The sequence below is a fragment of the Carcharodon carcharias genome, chromosome 33, assembly GCF_017639515.1.
Source record: "Carcharodon carcharias isolate sCarCar2 chromosome 33, sCarCar2.pri, whole genome shotgun sequence".
Taxonomy (NCBI): Eukaryota; Metazoa; Chordata; class Chondrichthyes; order Lamniformes; family Lamnidae; genus Carcharodon; species Carcharodon carcharias.
Window position 1 is genome coordinate 11,434,502 of NC_054499.1, and position 25,746 is coordinate 11,460,247.

The following is a 25,746-nucleotide window of genomic DNA, read 5'->3' on the forward strand; positions in this document are numbered from 1 at the left end:
CCCTCGCAGCCCCCCATTCTTATGGTCACCACCACCATCTTTGCCACCACCCCACAAATCCCACCGGCTAGTTCATAGGTTAAGTTGTCACTTATTTTATTTTGTAAGAGTTGGTCACCCTTCCCTGGGCTTATTTTTCAAGAAAAGAAAGACTCGCATTTGTATAGCGCCATTTACGTCCTCAGGGCATCCCAAAGTGCTTTAGAGCTAATTAAGCGATTTTTTTGAAACGTGTAGTCACTTTTGTAAGAATGAAAACGGAAAGGCTGGACAGGACAGAGGGGGCAAGCCGAAGCTAACAAACTAGGATCACAAGGACATTTTAAATTGCTAAGTCTACAGTGGGAGCTGCCTCTTCAGGGCCACTTCAGGTCCGAGGTGTTCAAAAGCTATCCTCCTGTAATAAAGAGCAGACAGCAGTATTACAATGAGCGAGGTTTAAAATGTACTGTGAACGCTGAGAGGGGTATCTACAAACTTCACGGGGACATAGACAAGCTGGTGGAATGGGAGGGCAAGGAGCAGATGGAATTTAACGCAGCGATTCATTTTGGTCAGAAGAATCAAAAAGAAGCAATGCAAAATAAAGGGCACAACTCTATAGGGGCTACGGGAGGAGAGGGACCTGGGAGTACAGGTACAAAAATTATTACAGGTGGCGGAACAGGTTGAGAACGCAGACAATAAAGCATACAGGAACCCGGGCTTTGTAAATAGGGCACGGAGGTAAAAATAAGTAAAGGGACCCTTTGATAAACCGCTATAGAGCACTGGTTCGGCCTCAGCTGGAGTATTGCGTCTAGTTCTGGGCGCCGTGCTTTAGGAAGGATGTCAAGGCATTAGAGAGGGTGCAGAAAAGACTCGAGAGAAACAGTTGAGGAACTTCAGTCACCTAGACAAATTGGAGAAGCTGGGGCTGTTCTCCTTGACAAGGAGAAAGTTGCGAGGAAATTGGATAGCGTTCTTCAAAATAACGAGGGGTCTTGACAGAGCAGATAGCGAGAAGCTCTTCCCACCGGCAGAAGGATCAAGAGTGAGGGGGCACAGGTTTAAGGTGATTGGGGAAACAAGCAGTGGCGACATGAGGAAACCAAGGAGCAGATGTCGGGGAGCGGTGGAGGAAGATTCAATCCTGACTTTCGAAAGGGAATTGGATCACTATCTGACGAGAAAAATTTTGCAGGGCCACGAGGAAAAGGGGTGACTGGGTTTTGAGTGTTGCTGTTGTAGAGAACGGACACAGGCACCTGAAGGCCCAAAGACATTGATAAGGCCAACTTTGGAGTATTGTGTGCAGTTCTGGTCGCCTAACTACAGGAAGGATATCAGTAAGATTGAGAGAGTGCAGAGAAGATTTATTCGGATGTTGCCAGGTCTTCAGGAGTTGAGTTACAGGGAAAGATTAAACAGGTTAGGACTTTATTCCTTGGAGCGTAGAAGGATGAGGGGAGATTTGATAGAAGTTTACAAAATTATGAGGGGTATAGACAGAGTAAATGTGAGTAGGCTCTTTCCACTTAGATTAGGAGAGATAAGCACGAGAGGACGTGGCTTTAGGGTGAAAGGGGAAAGGTTTAGGGGGAACATTAGGGGGAAATTCTTCACTCAGAGACTGGTGAGAGTGTGGAACGAGCTGCCATCTGACATGGTAAATGCGGGCTCACTCTTAAATTTTAAGAATGAATTGGATAGATACATGGATGGGAGAGGTCTGGAGGGTTATGGACTGGGTGCAGGTCAATGGGATTAGCGGAATGATATTTCGGCACAGACTAGAAGGGCCGAATGGCCTATTTTCTGTACTGTGGTGTTCTATGGTTCTGTGGTTCTATGGCTTCCTTCTGTGCTCCAACCATTCTTATGAATTCGATGATCCTGATCAAGTAAAGAAGCTGACATCAACATTTCCTTTCCCGCCATTTTACAGCTCCATCTTCTCTGCTCCCGCGGAGCGTGGGTCTATTTGCCTCTTCCTGTGCCCGGTGGGCAATTTTTCTTCCACACGGTGGAATGGGAGAAAAGACTTGTCCCAACCACATGCATGAGAATAGTTGGTTTAGCCAGCAAAGTTATGGAACCTTGTGCTTTGCAAATTAAGGAGAAGTGTTGCCATAGTGGTAACATCACTGGACTAATAATACAGAACTGCAGGCAAATGGTTTCAGAGCATGGATCTAAATCTCACTGTTCATTTCGAAACAACCACTAGCACTTGAGACCGAAACCAAGACAGAGGCCGGGATTTTCCGGCCCCCATCGCGGGTGGGACCTGTCGCGGGGAGAGGCAGCACCCTAGCCCAGAAGTCCATTGACTTGCGGCGGGACCGGAAGACCTCGGCTGTGGTTGGCTGGGGGAAATCCCGCCGGGAATCTTACCGCTCGTCATGAAATTCTCCCACAGGCTGTGCTAGTCTCAGCCGTTAACCCTTTGATACAACCAAAGGTTTTTTTTTAAGTAACTGAAAAGGGAGTGCAGCCGACAACCCCCGATATAAACGTGGCCCACGGACTCCACAAGAACGCAGAAAGGGCAGGTATCTTGGGGAGTCCGTGAACCGACACATCCGACGATTATAGGGGACTGCTGCGCGCAACAACCTCCACCCCAGGTCCCCGATGGAGAGCAGGAGGACACCTCTATAGAGGACCTTGATACAACCAAATGGATGCTTTGTTAAACAATCTAATGATTAGCAATTGAACTTTTTTAACTGTTTCCTTCCCTAACAGATTCCCCTTCTCTTAAAAAATGAAAGTAACCCTTAAGTTGATATAACCACACAAGCAAACTAGAGTAGTAATAACAAATATCAGTATATATTTTCTCATTCAATAGATTCACCTTCTGCCTCTACTTAAAAAAACCTCACGTGTCCACACAAAAGAAGTATTTTTTCTTAAAGAAAACGACGTTCCTCTTTGGGGATCTCTAATAACTTCTTGGAGCTCACTCCTCTTTTGGTGCAGCGGTCAGATGATTGTTGCTTGCTATCAATCCATTTGACCTTGGCGATCTCTTTACTCTCGAGCATCTGTTTCAGACTTGCAATGTCAATTCGCAATCTCTTCTCATTGACGCACCTCCGTAGAGTGAACGTTTTCCCCAGAGTGACTTATTATCTATAAGACATTCGATCGGTACCCTATCTGAATACCCTTTCCCATTTAAAACGTCTGCCGGTATCTTTGATATCAAGAATGCCACAGCTACCACCTCAACAAGGATCAGAGTCTCTGCCACCAATGTAACTTTTGGAACTCTTCGTATCTTTTTAGATTGCCATGCCAAAGGGCAGCGTTTGCCTTCCCCCCACCCCCGCCAACCATGAGAAATATTATAAATCCCCCCACACTCGAAAATCCATCACACATAAGCCACATCGCTCAACACAATCAGTTTCTTTTTCTTAAATTAACCGAAGATGGGAATTTCAAAACACACTGCTCCGTGTTTAATTTTGTCAATGTTTAGCTTCGCCCGAATGATTTCTTCAACCTTGGGATCGTTCATTGTAGTGCTCAATTCCAAAGCAGCCAAACTGACGTCCAGCCTTGTTTGCTTGCCTAGCCAATTGAGTTGCCCAGTTAGACTCCTGAGTTCCTCTCTTTCTGTTTCAGAAGCCGCTGTATCTTTCCGGGAGGCCCTACCACAACTAATTGCAATGGGATTGAAGTTCTCCAAATAGGATTGCTGATGTAGAAGGGTGTGGGATCTGCTCTGCCAGATTTCCGATTTTAAACTCCATTCTGAGCCCATTAGTGACAATGGTTTCACATTCACTACCACCTCCCCACAAAAAAAATCATTGACATGCATCATAAAGATGCCTGCAAGTTTCCCTCCACAGTACCAATAAAACATTGCCGGGTCTGCTTCCAAGTGAAGACAGCCCAACTTTAACAAAACTATCCTCACTGAGAAATGCCAAACTCTGGAGGCGTCATTTAAACTGTATGCGCATTTATTTAGCTTCCAGAGAGCTCCCTTCTGCGTTTGGCACCTCTTTTGGTGGACGGAGAACAACTTCCCTTTGTAGCTAATAGAGCCAAAAAGATCTTCGGCATAATTTTCCCTGCTGTAAGTGAATCTAATTATATCCCGGTCACCCAATTTTTCTTCAAACTCTCGTGCCACTAGCCTGGCTTTAGCTTTATAAGTCCCATCAGGAAACATCTTTTCAGTGCATATCCATCTGTGAGACAGAGCTTGTTGTCCCCTATTTGGCACCTCTGTATACCCAAAATTCTTTCCAACTATATAGTTCTTGCTGTTTGGTATCCTTTATTAATTTATCATTGAATTTATTTGAAACCACTTAGACTACTCGATCACATATGCTCCTGCTCCTTGTAGCATTATCAGTCTGTTCCACATTCCTTGACCTTATTAAGCTACACCCTCTATCCTGCCTTCTATCACACTCCGGACTGTTGCTGTCTGATCTCCTTCTCCCATTTATAGATGTTCTTCCAACAGTTTACGATCTCTTCCTAGAGGCATGTTCACTCCCAGACCCACTGTCCGAACTGATACTGCATTTCCATGCCTTCCATTTTTGATCTTCATGTTCGCAATGCATAGGCCTAACCTCCTAGTCCTTTATCTGGTACATTTAACCAGTCTTTATATTTTCCAGCGGCCTTCCCTGCTCTACCCACAGTCGCCATTGACGGGCCCCTTCCGGCGAGTATGGAACTTTAGTGCCAGCTTTCGACAATTGTCCTCTGGGACAAATCACCTCATCTTCTTCATCCAAATTGCTGTCTCCATCTTCGGATACCCCGTCAACTTCAGCTACCTGGTCCTCACAATGATGCAGCGTATGGGTATGAGAAGTACATGATTCCTCGTCCCTTCCTACATCACTTACCGAACCCACAGATTTGTAGTCCACGCCAACTAACCTCGATGACTGTACCCGGTTCCCATGTTATAAAATGACTGTTTTACTATCTTTAACTATAATCTTTCCCGGGCCTTTCCACTCGTTAAGTCCTTCTCTCAGAGAACACCATGTCTCCCTGATTGAAAATAGTTTCCGATGGACTTACATTGTGTCTTAGAGCTCACCAAATTCTTCCTGAAATTCAGACCTTATTGAACGGCAGAGCAGACTAGAGGGGCTGAGTGGCCTACTCCTGCTCCTAATTCGTATATTTGTCTGTTTGTATGATTCTTAACTGCCCTCTGAAATGGCCAAGCTACTAGATTCAATGGCCATTAGTGAACCAGAGGACACCAACTTTAGATGATTGATGAAACAAGCAAGGGTGACAAGAGGAAAGGGCAGTTAGGGATGGGCAACAAATGCTGGCCTTGCCAGTGACTCCCACATCCCATGAAAGAATAAAGAAAAAAAAGTAGAGGTACTGAGTCCAGAGGCAAGAAAGTTATGCTGAGCCTCCATAGAGCTCTGGTTAGACCACAACTAGAGTATTGCATCCAGTTCTGGTCACCACACTTTGGGAAGGATGTGAGGATCCTTGAGAGGGTGCGGAGGAGGTTTACCAGAATGGTTCGAGGGATGAGGGATTTTGGCTTCAAGGTTGGGTTGGAGAAGTTGGGGGTGTTCTCCTTGGAGCGAAGGAGATTGAGGGGAGATCTGATCGAGGGGCACAAGATGATGACAGGTTTAGATAAGGTGGATAAAGAAAAGCTGTTCCCACTAGCTGGTGGTACAAGGAGTAGGAGACACAGATATAAGGTTTTGGGTAAGAGATGTGAGGAAGAACCTTCTTCCGCTAGTGGTAATGCTCTGAACTCGCTGCCTGATGGGGGTGGGGTTGGAACAAAGACAATGAATGATTTCAAAAGGAAGTTGGATAGGCACTTGAGGGAGATGAACTTACGGGGATAGAGCAAGGGAAATGGGACTGACTGGATTGGTGTACAGAGGGCCGGCATGGGCTCAAAGGGCTGAATAGCCTCCTTCCATGTGAAAATGACTCTTTGAAGAGGGAACACAAGGAGTTTAGAACCCAGCACTGGAACGGTTGGAGAATCAACATGGTCAAAGTCCCAGAAGGAGGGAAAACACAAGAGAATGACTGACGCAAAACAGATTCTTACATCTTTCCTGTGTTTCTTTCGGCAATCTCCGCAGAAAACTCCAATGCATCCGTTAATAACCTGTAACACGCAGAAGACCAGTTCGATCACACTGGCCACGAGTAAAATGGAGAAGAGGACTACATTCCACATGACGATGTTTGGAGGATCTTTGCAAATTTCCCACAAGGTCTGGTTGCCTAGGTAACTGGGGGAAAGAAATGGGTTTCAGTCAGGTTTGACATCACGGGGAGACAATTGTAACTTTATTCCCTCACACTCCTTCCGTTCTGTCCTCCCTCCCATTTGCAAATGTGGGAGGGGTACTGTCATTGGAGCAGTAATCCAGAGGTCATGGGTTCAAACCCCATCATTGCACCTGATGGAATTTAAATTCAATTAATTAGTAATTCTACAATGGAAAGCATGAAACTATCTTGAAGACCCTTCCTCCACCATGATTAAGTCTGTGCCAATTGAAGCCTTATGCGGGCAGTAATGCCCACTCATCCCACTGCCACTGGTATTCCAGACAGCAGAGAACTTTCACTCAGGAAAAGGAAGGAGCTGAATAGAAGACCATAAGACCATAAGACATAGGAGCAGAAATTAGGCCATTCAGCCCATCGAGTCTGCCCTGCCATTCAATCATGGCTGATAAGTTTCTCAACCCCATTCTCCCGCCGTCTCCCAGTAACCTTTGATCCCCTTAGCAATCAAAAACCTATCTATCTCGGTCTTAAATACACTCAATGACCTGGGCTCCACAGCCTTCTGTGGCAATGAATTCCATAGATTCACCACTCTCTGGCTAAAGAAGTTTCTCCTCAGCTCTGTTCTAAAAGGTCTTCCCTTTACTCTGAGGCTGTGCCCTCAGGTCCTAGTCTCTCCTACTAATGGAAACATCTTCCCCATGTCCACTCTATCCAGGCCTTTCAGTATTCTGTAAGTTTCAATCAGATCCCCCCTCATCCTTCTAAACTCCATGGAGTTTATGTTGCTGGGGAGGGGTTGGGTGAGGGAGATGTGGGGGAATTGATGGTTAATGATTAGTTTTAGTTTAGTTTCCACACCAAGCATGTTAATCGATTAACCTAATATTGCATTATTCTGTCTAAACTGTAACATCAATGCATCATGTGGCTCCGCATAGCTTTCATTTGACAGAGAGGTGCACCACTGGACTTTGGACAGAATGAAGGTAACACGTTAATGAATTAACCACAGAACAACTGCTGGAGAGGCCCATGTTGTGCACATTTCCAGTTCGCAGAACCACATTTTTCCAGCCTTTTCAGTTTTTGTCTTACATCCTCTCACGTTGTTAAAACCTTATCCAAACCAAGTGTTATCAGCACAGTAAAGTTAGAAGGGATTTATTGTGTGAAGAGGAAGGAAATAATAACAACAGCTGTGTCCTACATTAAGCTGGTTCTAATTTGTAGTGTTTTAGAAGAAAAGTAATCACATTTGGCTTAACATATTCTTTATATTAGAGTTGACTTTTGTCGCAGTGTGTGATTAGTTTTGTAACTGTATAATCCTTTTAGACTTGTCACTTAAGACAATGGCTGCAATTTTCCATTGGCATCGGGCTGATGAGAGCAGACAATATGGCGAGAGAGCCAAAAACCGGTTTTACGCCGTTGTGAAACCAGTCTGCAATCGTCTGCTCTGCTCGTCAATGAAGGGCTGCCTCTCCCACCGTCCAACACCGGGAACCTTGCCTGTCGGCTGGAATCACCCCCACCCACCCCCACAACCCCCACACAGCGGATTTACCTCCCACGTCGGCATAGGCTTCAGAATGACTAACGTTGTGCAGCGTTTGCAAGGGTCACCCGTTCGAGCGAGGGCACGGGCAAGTCTCCGGCATGTGTTAAGGGGCATTGACCAAGAGCTGTGGCAGAGGCCTCGAGGAGACCAATGCTAACCCATGTGTCTCTCTCTCTCTCTTTCACCCTGCAGGAAGAGTACATCGGGAGCATGGAGCCTGGTGACCTAGCTGTATGCCTCACGGCTTACGAGGATTGGAGACGAAGGAGAAGGGAGTGACGGAGGTGCCTGGCTGGGCAGAGGGAGGAGCAGCACCCTCAAGAAGAAGGGGCAGCTGGGGCTCCTGCTCACGCCGCTGGTCGGCGCCTAGCTAGACCCAGAGTATACAGACGCTGCTTGTCATTCATGCAGATGACCGAGACCCAGTGTTGCCGAAGTCTGCACCTGTCCAGGGATCTGGTTGGTCACGTATGCCACCTGCTGCAGGATTTAGCGCCCTGGGGACTTGGAGGGCATCCACTGCCAGTGGCCGTGAAAGTGACTGCGGCACTCAATTTCTACACCAGTGACTCCTTCCAGGGCCCCACAGGTGACCTCTGCCGCATCTCGCAAGCCTCCGCCCACAAGTACACCCAGGAGGTCACGGGTGCCTTATTCGCGAAGGCGCTCACACACAACTTGGTGCATTTTGCCCGGGGTCAGGAAAGCGAGGAAGCAAGAACGCTGGGATTTGTGCAGATCTCAGGCTCCGCACAGGTGCAGGGTGCCATCAATTGCACTCCCACGGCGCTCAGATCTCAGTGGCAACCATCAGTCGACTACGTCAACCACAAGGGCTTCCACTCGCTGAATGTTCAACTGGTCTGCGACCACCTCGAACACATCCTGCAGGTCTGCGCACAATTCCCAGGGATTGTCCATGGCTCCTACATTCTCAGTAGGTTTCAGGTCCAGGGTCCACGGAGGCTGCAGGATTGGCTCCTCAGGGACAAGGGTTACCCGCAGAGGCCATGGCTGATGACACCCGTGCGGTGCCCTCAGACTGCACCAGGGCGAAGATACAACAAGGCTCATTCTGCAACTCGCGCTTTGGTGGAGCAAACCACTGGGGTGTTGAAAATGAGGTTCCGGTGCCTGGACCGGCCTGGTGGAGCCCTGCAATACAGGCCATAGAGGGCGTCACCCATCGTCGTTGCCTGCCGCGCCCTTTACAACCTGGCACTGGGGAGACGAGCTGGCTGAGGAGGAGCTGTGTATCTCCTCCGATGAGGAAGATGTCGACGGGGATGAGGATGACGAGGTCCTTGAATGTGAGGATGATGGCAATGACACCATCGTATTGGCCAGACGATGCAGGCGTGGCTTGGGAAACCCTCATATCCGCTAGATTTGTGAAGGATGATGACAACATGCAGCGAGGAGACTCCATAGATCCTCACATTGCATCTGTGAACATTTGACTCCAGTCTGGCTGATGGCAGTGCGCCTATCCTCTGTGATAAGGCTCCTGTCATGGAGATGCAGCTTAGCCCCTACCCTCCCCAGGAGGATTCACAGATCCTCACATCCTCACATAGCTTATGTGAATGTCTGACTCCTCTCTGGCTGTTGGCAGCTCGCTTGCTCTCTGTGGACAGGGTCGTATCATGGAGATGCAGCAGGGAAACTTTATCTTCTCCTGATCCTGTGGCATCTTTCCTGAGCTGAGCCCTTCAGGACCGCACTGTCACCGGACATGCTGATGAGATGAGGAGGGGTGAGTTCAGCCTAGTAACTGGCCCCTAAAAACAGCCACTGATAGGGGTTTGATTTAATGAGGAACTTGCATCAAATAATCAAAGTCTGAGACAATGAGCTTAAGGTATCATTCATGAGGGCATGGCAGCTATACGTCCCCTACCCTATACAAATGGGCAATATCTTAGCAAGAAGTCATAAAAGTAACAGAAACAAACTATAATGAGGAGGGTGGTCCTGTAAGTAATTGGCATTTTAAGGAACCAGTCAGGGGATAGTGGGAAGTGACATCAGTCAATGACCATCACCCTTGAGGGCCAATCACAGATTGATCACGCATCCCTTCAGCCAGTCAGAAAATAGCCTTGCCTCATGCCGACCAATCAGATCACAATAACGGCATTGATCACACTGTGGGCTGTGGCTTGGGAAGAGTTAATAAGCAGCAACTTTCAGTGGCCAAGGTGTGCACCAAGCTTGTGGAGCCTGTTGGTCATGGAGAAGCAGAAGACCACAGAAGTGACAGGGAGAGGACTGAGACCTAGTGTCACCCCGCGCCCTAAGCTGAACTGGGAAGCAAAGACTATAGTCACTGCCCTGCTTTGTTAAGTATTACCTTACAACTTAAGTAAAGTTTTCTGAGTTACTTCACCAGACTGTCTCCTGTTGCCTGTATGGTTAAAGTCTCAAATGAACAAATAGATATTGGGATTTAAGTTCAAGTAGTACCTAAAGTTTACAGAAATGGTGAGTTCAGGCCATCTGAGACACTCTGGCTATTGGAAGCAGCAGAGGGTAGGGGTCAAATGGACAAACATCCCAGTCTGTACCAGCAACAAGGGCGGCAGGTACATGGGAACACCACCGCCTGCTAGTTCCCCTCTGAGCCACTCACCATACATATATCGGCCGTTCCTTCACTGTCGTTGGGTTAAAATCCTGGAACTCCCTCCCTAACAGCGCTGTGGGTGTACCTACGCCACAGGTACTGCAACGGTTCAAGGAGGCAGCTCACCACCACCTTCTCAAGGGGCAATTAGGGATGAGGCAATAAATGTTGGCCCGGCCGGCGACACCCAGATCCCAGGAAAGAATTTTTTAAAAAACCGCTCAGTTTTGGCTGTTCCCGTCAGCCATTCCACCCCCCTCTCCGCATCACTGTCACCTCCAGCCAATCAAGGCAACATGAAAACAATGTTGGCCGGGGAAGTTTGTGACCTACCTGTTTTCGGAGTCCTGGAAGGGATATTGCCAGTCCCCAGACTCAACGGCACACAGTGGGCCATTCGCCAAACCCGTAGATGATACACTGAGACAGTATAAGGAGCCCAGGCTACCAAAGACAGAAGAGAACACAGATCGCAGCATCTACAAGAGAACACAAGCATGATTAACTGTGTTGGCAGAAGGAGAGTCAACTGGCAGACAGGCCGGAGTACACCAGCTATTTATATGTCCCTTGACAATGATTTAGTGCACGGGTTTGGGGTAACTTGACATCATCCAAAACTCCGCCCGTGTCCGAATTCACACCGAGTCCTGTTCCCCTATCACCCCTGCACATACCGACCTACATCTGTTTCCGGTTAAGCAGCACCGTGATTTTGTCATTTTGACCCCCTCGGTTTCAAATCCCTCCATTCCTCACCCCTTCCCTTTTACTTTGTAGAGTAATTTCCTCCAGCCCCCGCCCCACAAACTGTCCACCATCTGCAAGGCACAAGTCAGGAGTGTGGTGGAATGCTCCCCACTTGTCTGGATAACACTCAAGAAGCTTGACACTGTCCAGGACAAACCAGCACCGCTTGATTGGCACCCCATCCACAAACATTCACTCCCTTCACCACCAACGTACAGTAGCAGCAGTGTGTGTACCATCTACAAGATGCACTGCAGGAATTCACCAAGGCTCCTTCGACAGCACCTTGCAAACCCACCACCGCTACCATCTAGATTTGGGCAGCAAATAGATGGGAACACCACCAACTGGAAGTTCCCCTCCGAACCGCTCACCTTCCTGACTTGGAAATATATCGGCCGTTCCTTCACTGTCGCTGGGTCAAAATCCTGGAACTCCCTCCCTAACAACGCTGTGGGTGTACCTACACCACATGGACTGCAACAGTTCAAGAAGGCAGCTCACCACCACCTTCTCAAGGGCAATTAGGGATGGGCAATAAATGTTGGCCCAGACAGTGAAGCCCACGTCCCATGAAGTTTTTAAAAACCCTCCGAGATCTCTGCGCTCCTCCCATTCTGGCTTCTTGAGCATCCCCAATTTCCATCACTCCGCCATTGCTGCTGTGCCTTGAGCTGCCAGGGCCCTAAGCCCTGGAATTCCCTCCCCAAACCTCCCCACCTCAATTTCCTCTTTAAAGACGGTCCTTAAAACCTCCCTCTTTGACCAAGCTTTTGATCCTAATATCTCGTGCGTGTGGCTCGATGTCATGTTGTCTTTCATACAGTTCCTGTGAAGCACTTTGAGAATGCTCTTATTATGTTGTTGCTGGGATACTGGGATAATCAGAAACATTGGGAATAGCAAGTTTGCGAGTGGGGAAGAGTGACATCAAAATAAGATCAAGCTTAACAGGAGTAACAGTCAAAGAGGGACAACAGTAAAGTGTGAAGGGTAACATTAGTGTAACAAGAGTAACAACATTAAAGAATCTGATTGGCTGAGTCATGCCATGGTGAAAGCAATGGGGTCTCCTTTTGTTTGCAGAGAATGGGTCTCTGTGTATGAATGTTCATTGCTTCTAGCAAGTATAAATGAGCAACATTACGAGCTCAACTGATTATCTTAAACTGGTTGTTAGTGTAGCTATTAGCGCACTCAGGATTGTTCAGTGAGTGCTGTCAAATTACATCTAACAGCAGATGTTTTATTCTGGGGTTTTGCAAGTGTGGGCTGGTTGAGTACACCTCATGGCAATGCTTCGGCCAATTTTGCCAACCAATCGATACCCTTTACTCCTGCAGTACAAATCCTTCTGATCAATTGAAATTTGGCATCCAATAATATATTATATCCTGATGAGTACAAGACAAAAAGCTTCAGCTACATGACTCTCTTTTCAGCAATATCTGCCATAATGGCCTCGGCTCAGTGGGTGGCACTCTTGCCCCCTGAGTCAGAAGATTTTTAGGTTTAAAGTTACCCTTCAGAGGCTTGAGCACAAAAATCCAGACTCACACTTTAGTACACTACTGAGGGAGTGCAGACTGTTGGAGATGCTGTTAGTTGGATGAGGCATTAAACTGAGGCCTATTTGCCCTCTCAGGTGGATGCAAAAGATCCTACAGCTGCTAGGGAGGCAGTAGAAGTGGTAGTGGTATTGTCACTGACTATTGTTCTGGAGACCCAGGGTAATGCTCTGGGGACCTGGGTTCAAATCCCACCACGGCAGAGGGTGAAATTTGAATTCAATAAAAATAAGGAATGCTGATTATTGTAAGAACCCATCTGGTTCACTAATGCCCCTTTAGGGGAAGAAATCTGCTGTCTTTACCTGGTCTGGCCTACATGTGACCCCAGACTCACAGCAATGTGGTTGGCTCTCAAACGCCTCTGAACAAGGGCAGTTAGGGATGGGCAGTAAATTCTGGCCTGGACCAGTGACGTCCACATCCCATGACTCAGTAAAAGAAAAAGCAAAAACTATTTCGAAGAAGCGCAGCCAATATCTTATCCCTAAAATTAACATCACGAAAACAGGTTATCACGTCATTATGGTATTGATGGTTTCGGGAGCTTGCTGTGCGTAAAATCGACTACAGGTTACAGCAGTGACTGAACTTCAAAAAGTGCTTCACTGGCTACATGAAGCCCTCTGAGACATCCAGCGGTCATAAGAGGTGCTACACAAATGCAAGTCTTTCTTTTTATTCATTGCATGTTGTTTTGAATGAAGAGCACCGGCAAGTGGTCGGTGCTCGACGGGACAGACTAAGAGGCTTCTCACGTCTTACCCTGCATCTGTTCCCACAGCATCCGGCACCGCAACATCCTTTACCTCCGGCCCGTACTGCAGCGCATGCTGGACACAGGACCTGTGAATAGAAAACATTCCCGATAATCAAACGGGACAAAAGTGCGACTGGAAGCAGAGACCAACGAGACAAGGCTCTGGATTTGGCGGCTGACCAAGTTGCAAAGTTGGAACTTGGAGCAAGCGGGTCTTTTCTTTTTGAACCCGAGGGTGAACTAGGATGCGAAAGTTTGGTTCTGAAATGATAATCTCATCACTGGTGCAGATTACTGGTATCAATATAAACAATACAAATACTGTGGTGACAAGAGAAGGCCATAGGCTGGGAATTCTACGATGGGTAACTCACCTCCTGACTCCCCAAAGCCTGTTGACAGTCAACAAGGCACAAGTCAGGAGTATGATGGAATACTGAGATAACAGAAATGGAGACTTTGATTCTGAACTCTGGACTCGCATGAAGCAATAATTCTTTACTTCAGTGGTCTTTGCCCAGTAAATCTTCCTTTCTTTATCCTAATTTTATTGTGCAAGTGAAAAGGAGGCAATATTGCAACTCTCCTCCTGTGTTTGAGTGTGTGCAAATAAACTAACTCTCTGAGTTGATCCTATCACAAGTTTGCTGTGTGGTTATTAATAGAAAATTGGATGACACCAAAACTGAGGGGTTGGGAAATACTCTTATGAAGGAGGAAGCAAATCCAAAACGCCTTTCTGTTTACGGATCGATGGTGAGAGGAGAAATCAGGGCTGTTTAAATTAATACCTCCCCCGGTCCTTAACCAATATATAGCACAGAGACAGGCCATACAAGAAAGGTGGGAGAGAGAAACAGGGAACTACAGGCCAATTAGCCTGACATCAATTGTCAGGAAAGTGCTGGAATCTATTGTTCAGGAAGCGTTAGCAATGCACTTAGAAAGTCATAGCACGGTCAGACAATGAGGACACAGGAGCTGAGGATGCAGCTAGTAGGGTAAATAAAGTTGAACCATTAGATGTAAGATTCCTAGATTTCCAAAAGGGGTTTGATGAGGCGCCACTCAAAAGGGTAACAGGCAAAATAAGATCTTGCAGAGTACTTGCAGGGATGGAGGGTCGGTTAACAGACAGGAAGCAAAGCGTAGAGATAGCTGGGGCATTTTCAAGTCGGCAGGCTGTGACTAGTGGAGTGCCACAAGGATCGGTGCTGAGGCCTCATGATTTGCAACCTATGTTAATGACTTAGATGGAGAGACAGGAGCAACGTGTCTAAGTTTTCTGATGATATCAAGAAATGCAAGCTGTGTAGACAGAGAGACGCAAAGGGGTATGAACAGGTTAAGTGTGTGGGCAACAAGGTGGAGTATATTGTGGTGGATGTGAGGTTATTCACTTTGGTCATAAGAATAGAAAAACAAAGTATATTTTAAAAGGTGCGAAACTTGCAAATGTTTATTCAACTTAATTCAATTCAACTCCATTTTATTGGCTGTTTTAGATACATTATAAAAAATACTTATAAAGGAATAATAACAGCAAAAGGAAGATAATTACCCTATCACGGAGATCTAACTTGAAATAAAAATGCAATGAAGCTATTCCAATGCATTAAAATAATCAGTCAGTCAGTTCCACCCTGACCGCTTAACCTCATACATACATCAAACTCCTGTTCAAAGTTCTTACAGGGGATTAACAAGTGCAGGAAGCAATTTATTTTCAAATAGAGTCTTAGTCTGTGGGTGTGTCTTAATTGAATTAAAGCCAACTAGCCTGATGTGTACTAGTTTTGAGATGTAAGAGAGCACTTTTTGAATAGAGCATTCAAGGAGTGGGGTGAAATCTGGCACCTAGCTAGCAGAGTCCAAGTAATATATGTTTATATTACTAATAAAATTAGTACTATGAAATGAGATATATTGTTAGAAAAAGTGGAAGTCAAAGGGATGGTGATACAATGAGAATTTACATTCATTGAGGTATGCTAAGTACAATTTCAGCAGTTTTATGTGTGCAGGGCAGGGACAATCTAAGATCAAAGCAGCTGCAAGCCTTCAGCTGTCTCCACAGGAACCAAAGTGAAACGAACCTCATTTTGAATTCCTAAGATGAAAGTACTTTGCCTGGTGTTTGGTTAAGTCTATGGGTTGCTGTTGCCTTAATGGAGATTAATTTGGGAATTTGTTAAAAGTTATATTAGTAGTAATTTGTAGCCATGTGTATATATTTAACTTGTGTAAATTAATAAATATCCCATGTACCTTGATATAAAACCTCTCGAGAACTGAAGGTCTGATTCCTGAATGTAGAGTTGCATCTCAACATACCACATTAAAAAAATAGGTTATGACAGTTGTTTAAAGTTTCCCTATGGGATTTTTAAAAAGCTCAGCTTTACCAGCTGCTGGGTCATAACACATGTGATATCTCCAAACAAGTATTATTCTTAAAGGCACATTACACACTAAATAAAACCATAATTACTACATACAGGCAATTAGGAAGGCAAATGGTGCATTGGCCTTTACTGCGAGGGGGTTGGAGTACAGGAATAAAGAAGTCCTGCTACGAATGTACATGGCTTTGGTGAGACCATGCCTGGAATACCGTGTGGAGTTTTGGTCTCCATATTTAAGGAAGGATATTCTTACAATGGAGGCAGTACAGTGAAGGTTCGATAGGTTGATCCCTGGGATGCAAAGATTGTCCTGTGATGAAAGGCTGAGTAAATTGGGTCTATTTTCTCTGGCATTTAGAGAATAGATCAAATAGAAATTGTTATGACCCATGCAGTTGGTAAAGTGGAGTTATTTAAAAATCCCAGAGGGAAACTTTAAACAACTATCATAACCTAGAATTTTAAGTGTTATGTTTGAGATGCGACTTTAAATTCAGGAATTTTACCACCAGTTCACGTGGCTTTACATTAGCTAATTGAAACATTTTATTAATTTACACAGGTTAAAATATATATACACATGGCTACAAATTACTACCATCATAGCTTTTAACAAATTCCCAAACTAATCTTCATTAAGATAACAGCAACCCATAGACTTAACCAAAACACCAGGCAAAGCATTTTCACCTTACAAATTCAAAATGAGGTTCATTCCACTGTGGAGCCAGTTGGAGGCTTGCAGCTGCCTTTTGATCTTACATTATCTCTGCTCTGCACTCCCGAAAACTACTGAAGTTATACCTACCAGCCCCATTGAATGTTAATTTTCATTGTATCAATAACCTCTTTGAACTTCACCTTTTAACAATGAAACGCTTTTCATTATATCAATTTTATTATAATATAAACATATGGTTTGGTAGCTGCTAGATAGGCGTCAGTTTTTCACCCTACTTCTTGAATGCTCTATTCAAGAAATGCAAATGCATGCTATCTCCTTTACATATCAAAACTAGTACATATCAAAGCACTCAGACTAGCTGACTTTAATCCAACTAAGACAGACCCACAGGCCAAACCTCTATTTTCAAAGGAAAATATTTTCCAAAATGTTATACTCATTAATAGCTTCATGATAGAGATCTTCAAAATTATGCAAGATCTTGATAGATTGGATACAAAGAGAAGAATGTGAGGAGGAGTATATCTAGAGACCATCAATATAAGATAGTCACCAGGAAATCCAATGGGGAATTCCGAAGAAACTTCTTTACCCAGAGAGCGGTAAGAATGTCGAGAGGTGATCTCATTGAAACAAACAAGATTCTGAAGAGGTTTGATAGGGTCGATGGTGAGAGGTTTGCTTCCGCCTGGCTCGGACATCTAGAACACAGGGGCAGAGTCTCAGGGTAAGGAGTCGATCGTTTAGGTCTGAGGTGTGGAGAACTGGAACGTGCATCTTTGGAATTATCTACCCCAGAGGGTTGTGGAGGCTTCAGTGTTGAATTTATTTCGGGCTGGAATGGACAGATTTTTGGCCTCTCAGTTGGGGGGGTGGGGGGGAAATGAGGAGCAGGCGAGAAAATGGAGTTGAAGCCTCAAGATCAGCCATGATCGTATTGAATGGAAGAACAGGCTCAAGGGGCCGGATGGTCTACTGCTGCTCCTACTTCTTGTGTTTGTGTATCCATTAGGCCCAACTAGCCCATGCTGGTGTTAATTCACCACTTGAGCCTCCTCCCATCTTTTCTCACCCAAAGTCTATCATCGCGACCCTCTATTCCCTTCTCCTTTATATACTTGTCTAGCATCCCCTTAAATGCATCTCTACTATCTGCTTAAGCCTCTCCCTGCGGACATCCACATTCTCACCACTCTTTGGATGAAGAATCTTCTCCTGAGTTCCCTATTAGGTTTCCTGGTGACTATCTTATGTTGTCAGCCCTTAGCTTTATTCCTTCCCCTCAAGAGGAAGCACCCTCTCCGCATCCAATCTGGAAGAACATTGCGTAGTTTTAAAGACCTCTATTAGGCCAACCCTCAATCTTCTTTTACCAAGAGAAAAGAGAACCAGCCTGTCAATCCTTTCCTGATATGTATACCCACACATTTCTGTTTTCATCTTTGGGAAGCTGCTGTGAAGCCTCTCCAGTGCCCCTATATCCTTTTCATAATACGTCCACCAGAACTGTGCACAGTACCATGGTCTAACCAATGCTCGGCACAGGTTTCGCAAAACTTCCCTCACTTTTCACATTTATCCCTCCCGAAATAAAGCCTCGAGGTCCGTTTCCCTTTTTTTTTAATGGCTTAGCTAACCCGAAGTGACACTTTTAGGGATTGGTTCCTGCCTCTGGTCACCAACTTATCATTGGCCTTTGGAGTGTGAGGGTGGGGCCAGGGGCTGATTTGCCTGCGACGCCCCTCCATAGCTAAATGATCTGATGATACTCAACATCCAAGACTGGTCGCCCGGGGTCCTGGGGGGGTGGGGTGGGGGGGGGGGAGGGGGGTGGCGTGGAATAATGCCTGCGGAACCATCCACATCAATAAATGGGAGTGTGGGGAGGAGGTTGGGGAGGGTGGGTGGGTGATGGTAGTGGTGGGATGGAGGGCACAGATGGGGGAGGTGGGAGAGGTAGAACATGAGAAAATCAACGCAAAATGCACTTACAAAAAGTCCGCCGCCTATTATTCCTCCCATCAACCAGACTTGCAAGGTGATATGATCGGTCCATTTTGTCTCCGCATTGGGGAAAATAAGGAGGATGTTGGCTATAATACATACAAAGGCCAGCGGTAACAGGAACAGGCCAATGCAGCGGGCACATTTCCCAGTGCACATTGTCGTCCGGTAGCTTCTGACTGCGGTCTCTCTCCACCAGAACTGGGGAACACAGTGCCTTCCCTTTTATTTGGATGGACTCTGACCAGCTTTAGGGAAGAACTATGGCTTGGCTCTGTGCTGTCATCAGTATTTGCTCTCTGATAAGGGGGCCCAGTTACCTTATCGTAAAACCAACATGAGGTACCAACTGAAGACATCACCATTGAGCAGAGACATTTAGGTAGATGACTGCTTTATTGAAAAATCATCAAGGTGGCAGGTGCCAAATTGTGATGATGGTATAAATCTAACAAGTAAATAAATTCATAGCATAATTAAAGAGAAACATTTAAATTAAAATAAAGTATAAAATAATAAAAGGGCGTATAATTTTGATATGCAAATAATTATAATACATTGTAAAATGCAGGTTTCCTTAATTAGCACAATAAAAGTGAAATATCTATTGCATTCTGTACAAAGTCCATCGATCCTATGTTGTCAGGTTGAGTTCATTAAATTCTCAATCATTTCCATACTATTGATGAGTTTTGTCAGGGGGCTAAGACCTCACACTCTGTATTTTATAATATATTTATATACATATGTATATCCTCATGGCTAATTTCTAAAATTTAAAAAAAAAAACTGGACAATAACCTTTTAAAATGGCTGAAGCTATGTCTGTCTATGACCCTGAGCAATTGGAGTATTTGGCAGTACTGAAGAAATTGGCACCTCGTTATCTCTGAAGAGACCCTAACAACCCCGTGTGGGCTGCAGAGACCAAATTCAAAGGGAACCATACAGAGGCCATCTACATTTCATAAGCTAGGCCTGGCCAACTGGAGCCAAGTTGTCTACTCGGACAACAGACCCCGCAACCTCCCTTCAAGACTTCATGGTTGGAACATTAACAATCTCAGGGACACAGACAATAGGATACCCACCCTTTGTGGGGAGGCGATGGCACAGTGGTATTGTCACTGGGATAGTATTCCAGAGACTCAGGGTAATGTGCTGGGGACCTGGGTTTGTAATCCCACCATCCCAGATGGTGAAATGTGAATTTAATAAAAATCTGGAATTAAGTCTGATGATGACCACAAAACCATTGCCGATTGTTTTAAAAACCCATCTGGTCCGCTAATGTCCTTCAGGGAAGGAAATGTGCTGACCTACATGTGACTCTAGACCCACAGCAATGTGGTTGACTCTTAAAAAATACCCCACTGAACAAGGACAACTAAGGGTGGGCAATAAATTCTGGCCTAGCCAGCAATGCCCACATTCCATGCGCAAATTTAAAAAAAATGCAGACAATAATATTGCCTTCTGGAGCTGCAAAGCTGTCTACCATCCTTCCCTCTACCAAGCAGCAGCACAGAAAATTGGCTCTGTCCAGGTTTGAATGTCCGGCCCCCAACTACACTGTTCCGACTGGAACTTCTGTACCATTGCCTACAAGACTGATTCATCTCTATGTGGCTTTCTCATTGTGGAAGTCAACTTTACTGGAAAAGTGAATTATCCAGCATCAGTTTTCAACCTGCCAACCTCTGTGAAGGAATGCACCATTGGACTTTGAACTCTGGACTCCTGTGAAATGATAATTATTTTCTCTGTGGTCCTTGCCCTGTAAATCTTTCTTTCTCTATTCCTCTTTACTGAATGAGTGAAAAGGAGGGAATGTTGCTACCTTCCCCTGAATTTTGAGCATGTACAAATAAATTAATCCTCTGAGTTCATCTTATTTAAAGTTTGCTGTGGGGTTATCAATAGAAAATTGGATCACACTAAAACTGAGAGGTTAGGAAATACTCCGCTGCTTATGAAAGGGGGAAGCAAATCTAAACGCCTTTCTGTTTATGGACGGGTGTTGAGAGGAAAAATCAGGGCTGTTTAATAACTGTCCATAACTGTTTTATAAAGTAGGGGATTGGGCTGTCTCATTGTTATGGCACAGCTGATGGTAAATGTGAATTTGTTCAAATCCCAAAGGGAAACTTGAAACAATTACCACAACTTGATTGTATAAATTTTGAGATGTGTGCTTTGAATTCAGTAGTAATAAGACCACCAAGTCTTATAGGTTTTTATCAAACTAAATTAACCATTTATTAAAAAGAGAAATGATTTTAAACACATGCATAGATCTACAAATTACCAATATGATAACTTCTAAATCCCCTATTTAATCTGACTCCCAGTTACACTTTTGTTAAGGCAACAGAAGACACATAGATTTTAAAAGATTCAGGCAAGGTGGCACACAATACTCTGAACCAGTCAAATTCAAAGTGGATTTTCTTAGCTTCAGTTCTTTAAAAACAGTATCTTGAGGCATAGATGCTGAAGGCTTTTCATACTTGTTAGATCTTAAAAATGCCTACCCTTACAAACAGCTTTCACTCCTTTATATATTTTTTCTCCTTTGATTGCAAATTCCCGTTGTTTCACTATTGTCTTTGGACTTTACCTTTCTGATAATAAAAATCTCTCATTGTACTAAGTTTTACCAGTTATCTTTGGGAAAAATAAAGATACAGTTTCTAAACTTCACCTGGCTAGGTGTAATATTTCACTCTCTCTTTTGAAAACAATCTAGTTTGGTTTATTTAAAAATGCAAATGTCCTTTTACACCTTACATTCTAAACTTTCCTCATGCTTATATCAAAGCCTTCAGACCAGCTGTGTTTAATCCAATTAAGTCATACACACACGCATACAAACAGATATATCCAGACAGAGATAACACTATTTTACAATAAATTCCAATAACATTATTATATCTTCCTCACACTCTTGGTCTACTTGTTCTATATTTTCTTTGTGGAATGGTGTATTTTCTCCTAAATTCCATCGCACATTTACTTTTGTGTGTTGTGACAATAGGAAGTGGGATTCAAGAGATTTCTTTTTTTAATTCATTCATGGGATGTGGGCATCACTGGCTGGGCCAGCATTTATTGCCCATCCCTAATTGCCTTTGAGAAGGTGGTGGTGAGCTGCCTTCTTGAATTGCTGCAATCCATGTGATGTAGGTACACCCACAGTGCCGTTAGGGAGGAAGTTCCAGGGCTTTGACCTAGCGACAGTGAAGGAACGGCCGATATATTTCCAAGTCAGGATAGTAAGTAGCTTGGAAGGGAACTTCCATGTGGTGGTGTTCCCATGTGTCTGCTGCCCTTGTCCTTCTAGATTGTAGTGGTCGAGGGTTTGGAAGGTGCTGTCAAAGGAGCCTTGGTGAATTCCTGCAATGCATCTTATGGATGGAACACACTGCTGCCACTATGCATCGGTGGTGGAGGGGGTGAATGTTTGTGGATGTGGTGCCAATCAAGTGGGGCTGCTTTGTCCTGGGTGGTGTCAAGCTTCTTGAGTGTTGTTGGAGCTGCACTCATCCAGGCAAGTGGGGAGTATTACATCACATTCCTGACTTATGACTTGTAGATGGTGGACAGGCTGTGGGGAGTCAGGAGGTGAGATACTCACTGCAGGATTCCCAGCCTCTGACCTACTCTTGTAGCCACAATATTTATGTGGCTGGTCCAGTTCAGTTTCTGATCAATGGTAACCCCCAAGGATGTTGATAGTGGGGGATTCAGTGATGGTAATACCATTGAACATCAGGGGGCGATGGTTAGATTCTCTTGCTGGAGATGGTCATTGCCTGGCACTTGTGTGGCGTGAATGTTACTTGCCACTTGTCAGCCCAAGCCTGGATATTGTCCAGGCCTTGCCGCATTTAGACATGGACTGCTTCAGTATGTGAGGAGTCGTGAATGGTGCTGAACAATGTGCAATCATCAGCGAACGTCCCCAACTCTGACCTTATGGTGGAAGGAAGGTCATTGATGAAGCAGCCGAAGATGGTTGGGGCCTAAGTCCCCAGACTGAGCTTTTCCTGCCTTTCACAAAGGGAACACATATTCAGTTGTTTGATTGCATGAGAGTGGTTTTAGTACCTAGGATCAGTTTCAGTGCTTGTTTCTGAATGCTTTCGAGTTTGTTCACATGCTCCCTGATAAGTCCAGCATTCCAGCCCAGCGCTGCATGTTCAGCAACAGGTGATGTGTTATGTAGTGATTAAAGACAGCGAATAGGTCAGTCTGAGGTTCCTGGTGACCCTTGAAAAGATTTAACGTACCTTCTGTTCCCTTAAGCATTTCAAGCAAATAGGCAAGGAAACTGACCCTCGGCTGAATCGTCACATTGTGTATGGCTGACCCATTCTACCCATCGGAGAATGAGTTGCAGTGGGGTAAAGGAACGAAGGACTCTAGAGATGTAGACATAGAAAGTAGACCAAAAAAGACAGTCCAGTTGATTTCCAAAGAGCAGGATTGAAAATCAGAGACTTTGTGTTATTATGGTTGTTACGGAACCCAAACTTACGTTAGTGTTGAGCTCGGAGGTTGGGAACTTCAACTCCGGATGACCCTCGGACTTTCTGCACACGTGCAGACCAGAAGCAGGCTGCATAGGCGCAGTTCTGCATCTTTATGTACTCCGGGCCCAGGGTATCCACCTCAATCCACTGCGCCTGTGGACAGGGAAAAAAAAGAAGACATGGGTCAGGTTTACCGCGTGCCATAGCTGGCAAGTGTCCTGGGTGTGGGACAAGGGAGAGAGGACAGGGAGAGATCCCAAAAGGAAGTACCAGGCAAGGGACAAGGACAGGAGGGAGAAACAGGTCCCGGTTAAGATTAAAGGGAGGGGCAGAGAAAGGGGCTCCAATTAGAGAAAGGGTTGCAGATTTTAAATGAAGAGGATTCAAGAGAAGTCCCGGTAATTGAAGAGGGCCGCTGGGGTAGAGGTGGCCCTTTGTTGGGCGGGGGGGTAGCATTTTGCTCACAGCAGTCGACGTCTTAAAGTGGTGCCTGCAGTTTGGTGCTTGGGCGTATATTCGGGAATCCAGGCGGGTGGCATCTCGAAAGGTGGGATGGAAAGCCCGCGAAGTGGGCCGCCGTTGATGGCATCGGAGCCTGGCGACTGGAGAGGGCCCGAGAGAGAGAGAAAGGCCCTGAGGATCCGGGAAGGCAGCTGAAGGTTGGCGGCTCAGTGCTGCAGGCCGTAGGGGCAGAGCTGACCCTCTCTGGAGCTGCCGCGACCTGCCCGGTGCAGCCGAAGAGCTGAAATTGTGCTCGTGAGCTGGCGCAATCCACCGGATCTCAGGAGGCGAGAAGGTGGATCACCATTGAAACCATCCGAGTTGGAGCGACCTTTGGAGGGGATTCCGAGGTGAGGGTCGGAATCCCTCGTGTGAGAGAGAGAGAGAGAGAGACGACATTTCAGTGCGATCGGCTGTCTAACGGTGTTACCGACTCCTGGCGGGTTGCTCAGAAATCCGTGGAATCCGTACGCAGGATTGAACCTCCTTCCCCGAGACCCCGGGTTGATCTGGCTTTCGCACGGGACAACTACCCTCATGACTACGGCTCAGGCCAGGTTTCAGGTCAGGACACATAACTCAGGACGTCCGTTGTTTGGATTCTCGAACAAGACGGTTTATTCAATCTTCTACAAGCATATGCAGGGAGAGCAACCTCTTAGTCCATCTGCTGTAATTACGAAGTCTCGTAACTCATATACTTTTTCTTATCACAATACATTGGAGTACATTTGAATATATCCACCCAGTAACCGACACACGGCTGCCATGTTAAAACTATCCTATTGAGTACATAACTATGCGATTCTGCTAACCAATTATTCTAAAGGGTGTATACATAATTATATTATCCAATCAAAATTAACACACGTACGCAAAGACCTTGGTTCTCACAACTTAAGACTGCTGGTGTTTCATCAAAGACCCCTCTTTTCCCATATCTAAGCTAAAAGCATCTGCCCTGTCCCTTTTCTGAGAGAGGAGTACACCTAAACTAACTTTATGTTGTGTTTTATCTCCAGTCCAGATCTCAAGGCTTCATCACATCGTTGCACCACTTGAATGGTTCTGCCTGTTGCTGGACAGTAGCTCACCACTTGAAACTGTGTAAATCACACAAGACTCAAAGCTCCTTTGTGTGCAATGTCCATCTGCTTACCCTCAGCTGTCAATGGGTTTAGCATCCATGCCTACCTGAAGACTTTAGGGTTTTTTCAGTAAATTCTTAGTGTTCTCTTTTAGCATTTTTAATTTTCCCCTAACAGAATCCCTTTTGGTTTCATCTGTCATTCAGTGTGGTGCATTTGACCAGTTTGCCTGTTAATTCATTTGTACCTCATACTTACCCTGAATGTTACAATATGAGATAGATATTGTGAATTGTTTTACCTTTCTGACCTTGTGTAGTAAAGTTTATTTTTGTTTGTTCGAAACCTGTGGCATCTTGTGGCTTTGTTCACTGAGCAAGTGTCTTAAACCTCAAATCTTGTCAACTTAAAACATAAACGTTATTGGTGCCTAAAGAGATTGCGCCTACAACTTGAGGGTCTGGCCAAGGATTATAACATTGTGTAGAACCTTGGTTGGAGCACACTTTGAGCAGAGTGACAGGCCGGGTCTCCAGATAAGAAGGCTATAGGGGCACTGGAGAAAGTGCAAAACACACTTATAAGGGTGAGACCAGAGCTTGTAACTATTGAGAAAGACTGAACAGGCTGGCCTTTTTCTCTCCAGAAGAGGGAAAAGCTGAGGGATGAGCTAGTGGTCTTTAAGATTATGAAATGACAGGTGCAGAGGGGTCAAGAGAACACAACTATAAGATAGTCACTAATAAATCCAATAGGGAATTTGAGAGAAACTGCTTTACCACAGAGTGGTGAGAATGTATAACTCACTACGCAAGGAGTAATAACAGAAAATGGCATGGATGAGGAGGTTAGATAAACACATGAGGAGGAAAGGACTAGAAGGGTATATTGGGAGAGTGAGGTGACGTAGGGTGGGAGGAGGCTACTGTGGATTAGAAAAACCACTGGTATAGAACAGTCGGGCCAAATGGCCTGTTTCTGTGCTGAACGCTCTGTTCT

The 25,746-nt window shown here is 45.3% G+C and overlaps 1 protein-coding gene across 1 annotated transcript; it reads right to left on the reverse strand.

Annotated features, from left to right (window-relative positions):
• Positions 1-328: 328 nt before the first annotated feature.
• tm4sf5 (transmembrane 4 L six family member 5) lies at positions 329-18,782 on the reverse strand. The gene is made up of 5 exons (XM_041178990.1): positions 18,612-18,782; positions 13,535-13,615; positions 10,785-10,930; positions 6,071-6,257; positions 329-397 (listed from the first exon to the last, which is right to left on the reverse strand). Exons 1-5 carry the CDS (start codon positions 18,780-18,782, stop codon positions 383-385), a joined length of 600 nt encoding a protein of 199 aa, XP_041034924.1. The 3' UTR covers positions 329-382.
• Between the last annotated feature and the right edge of the window lie 6,964 nt (positions 18,783-25,746).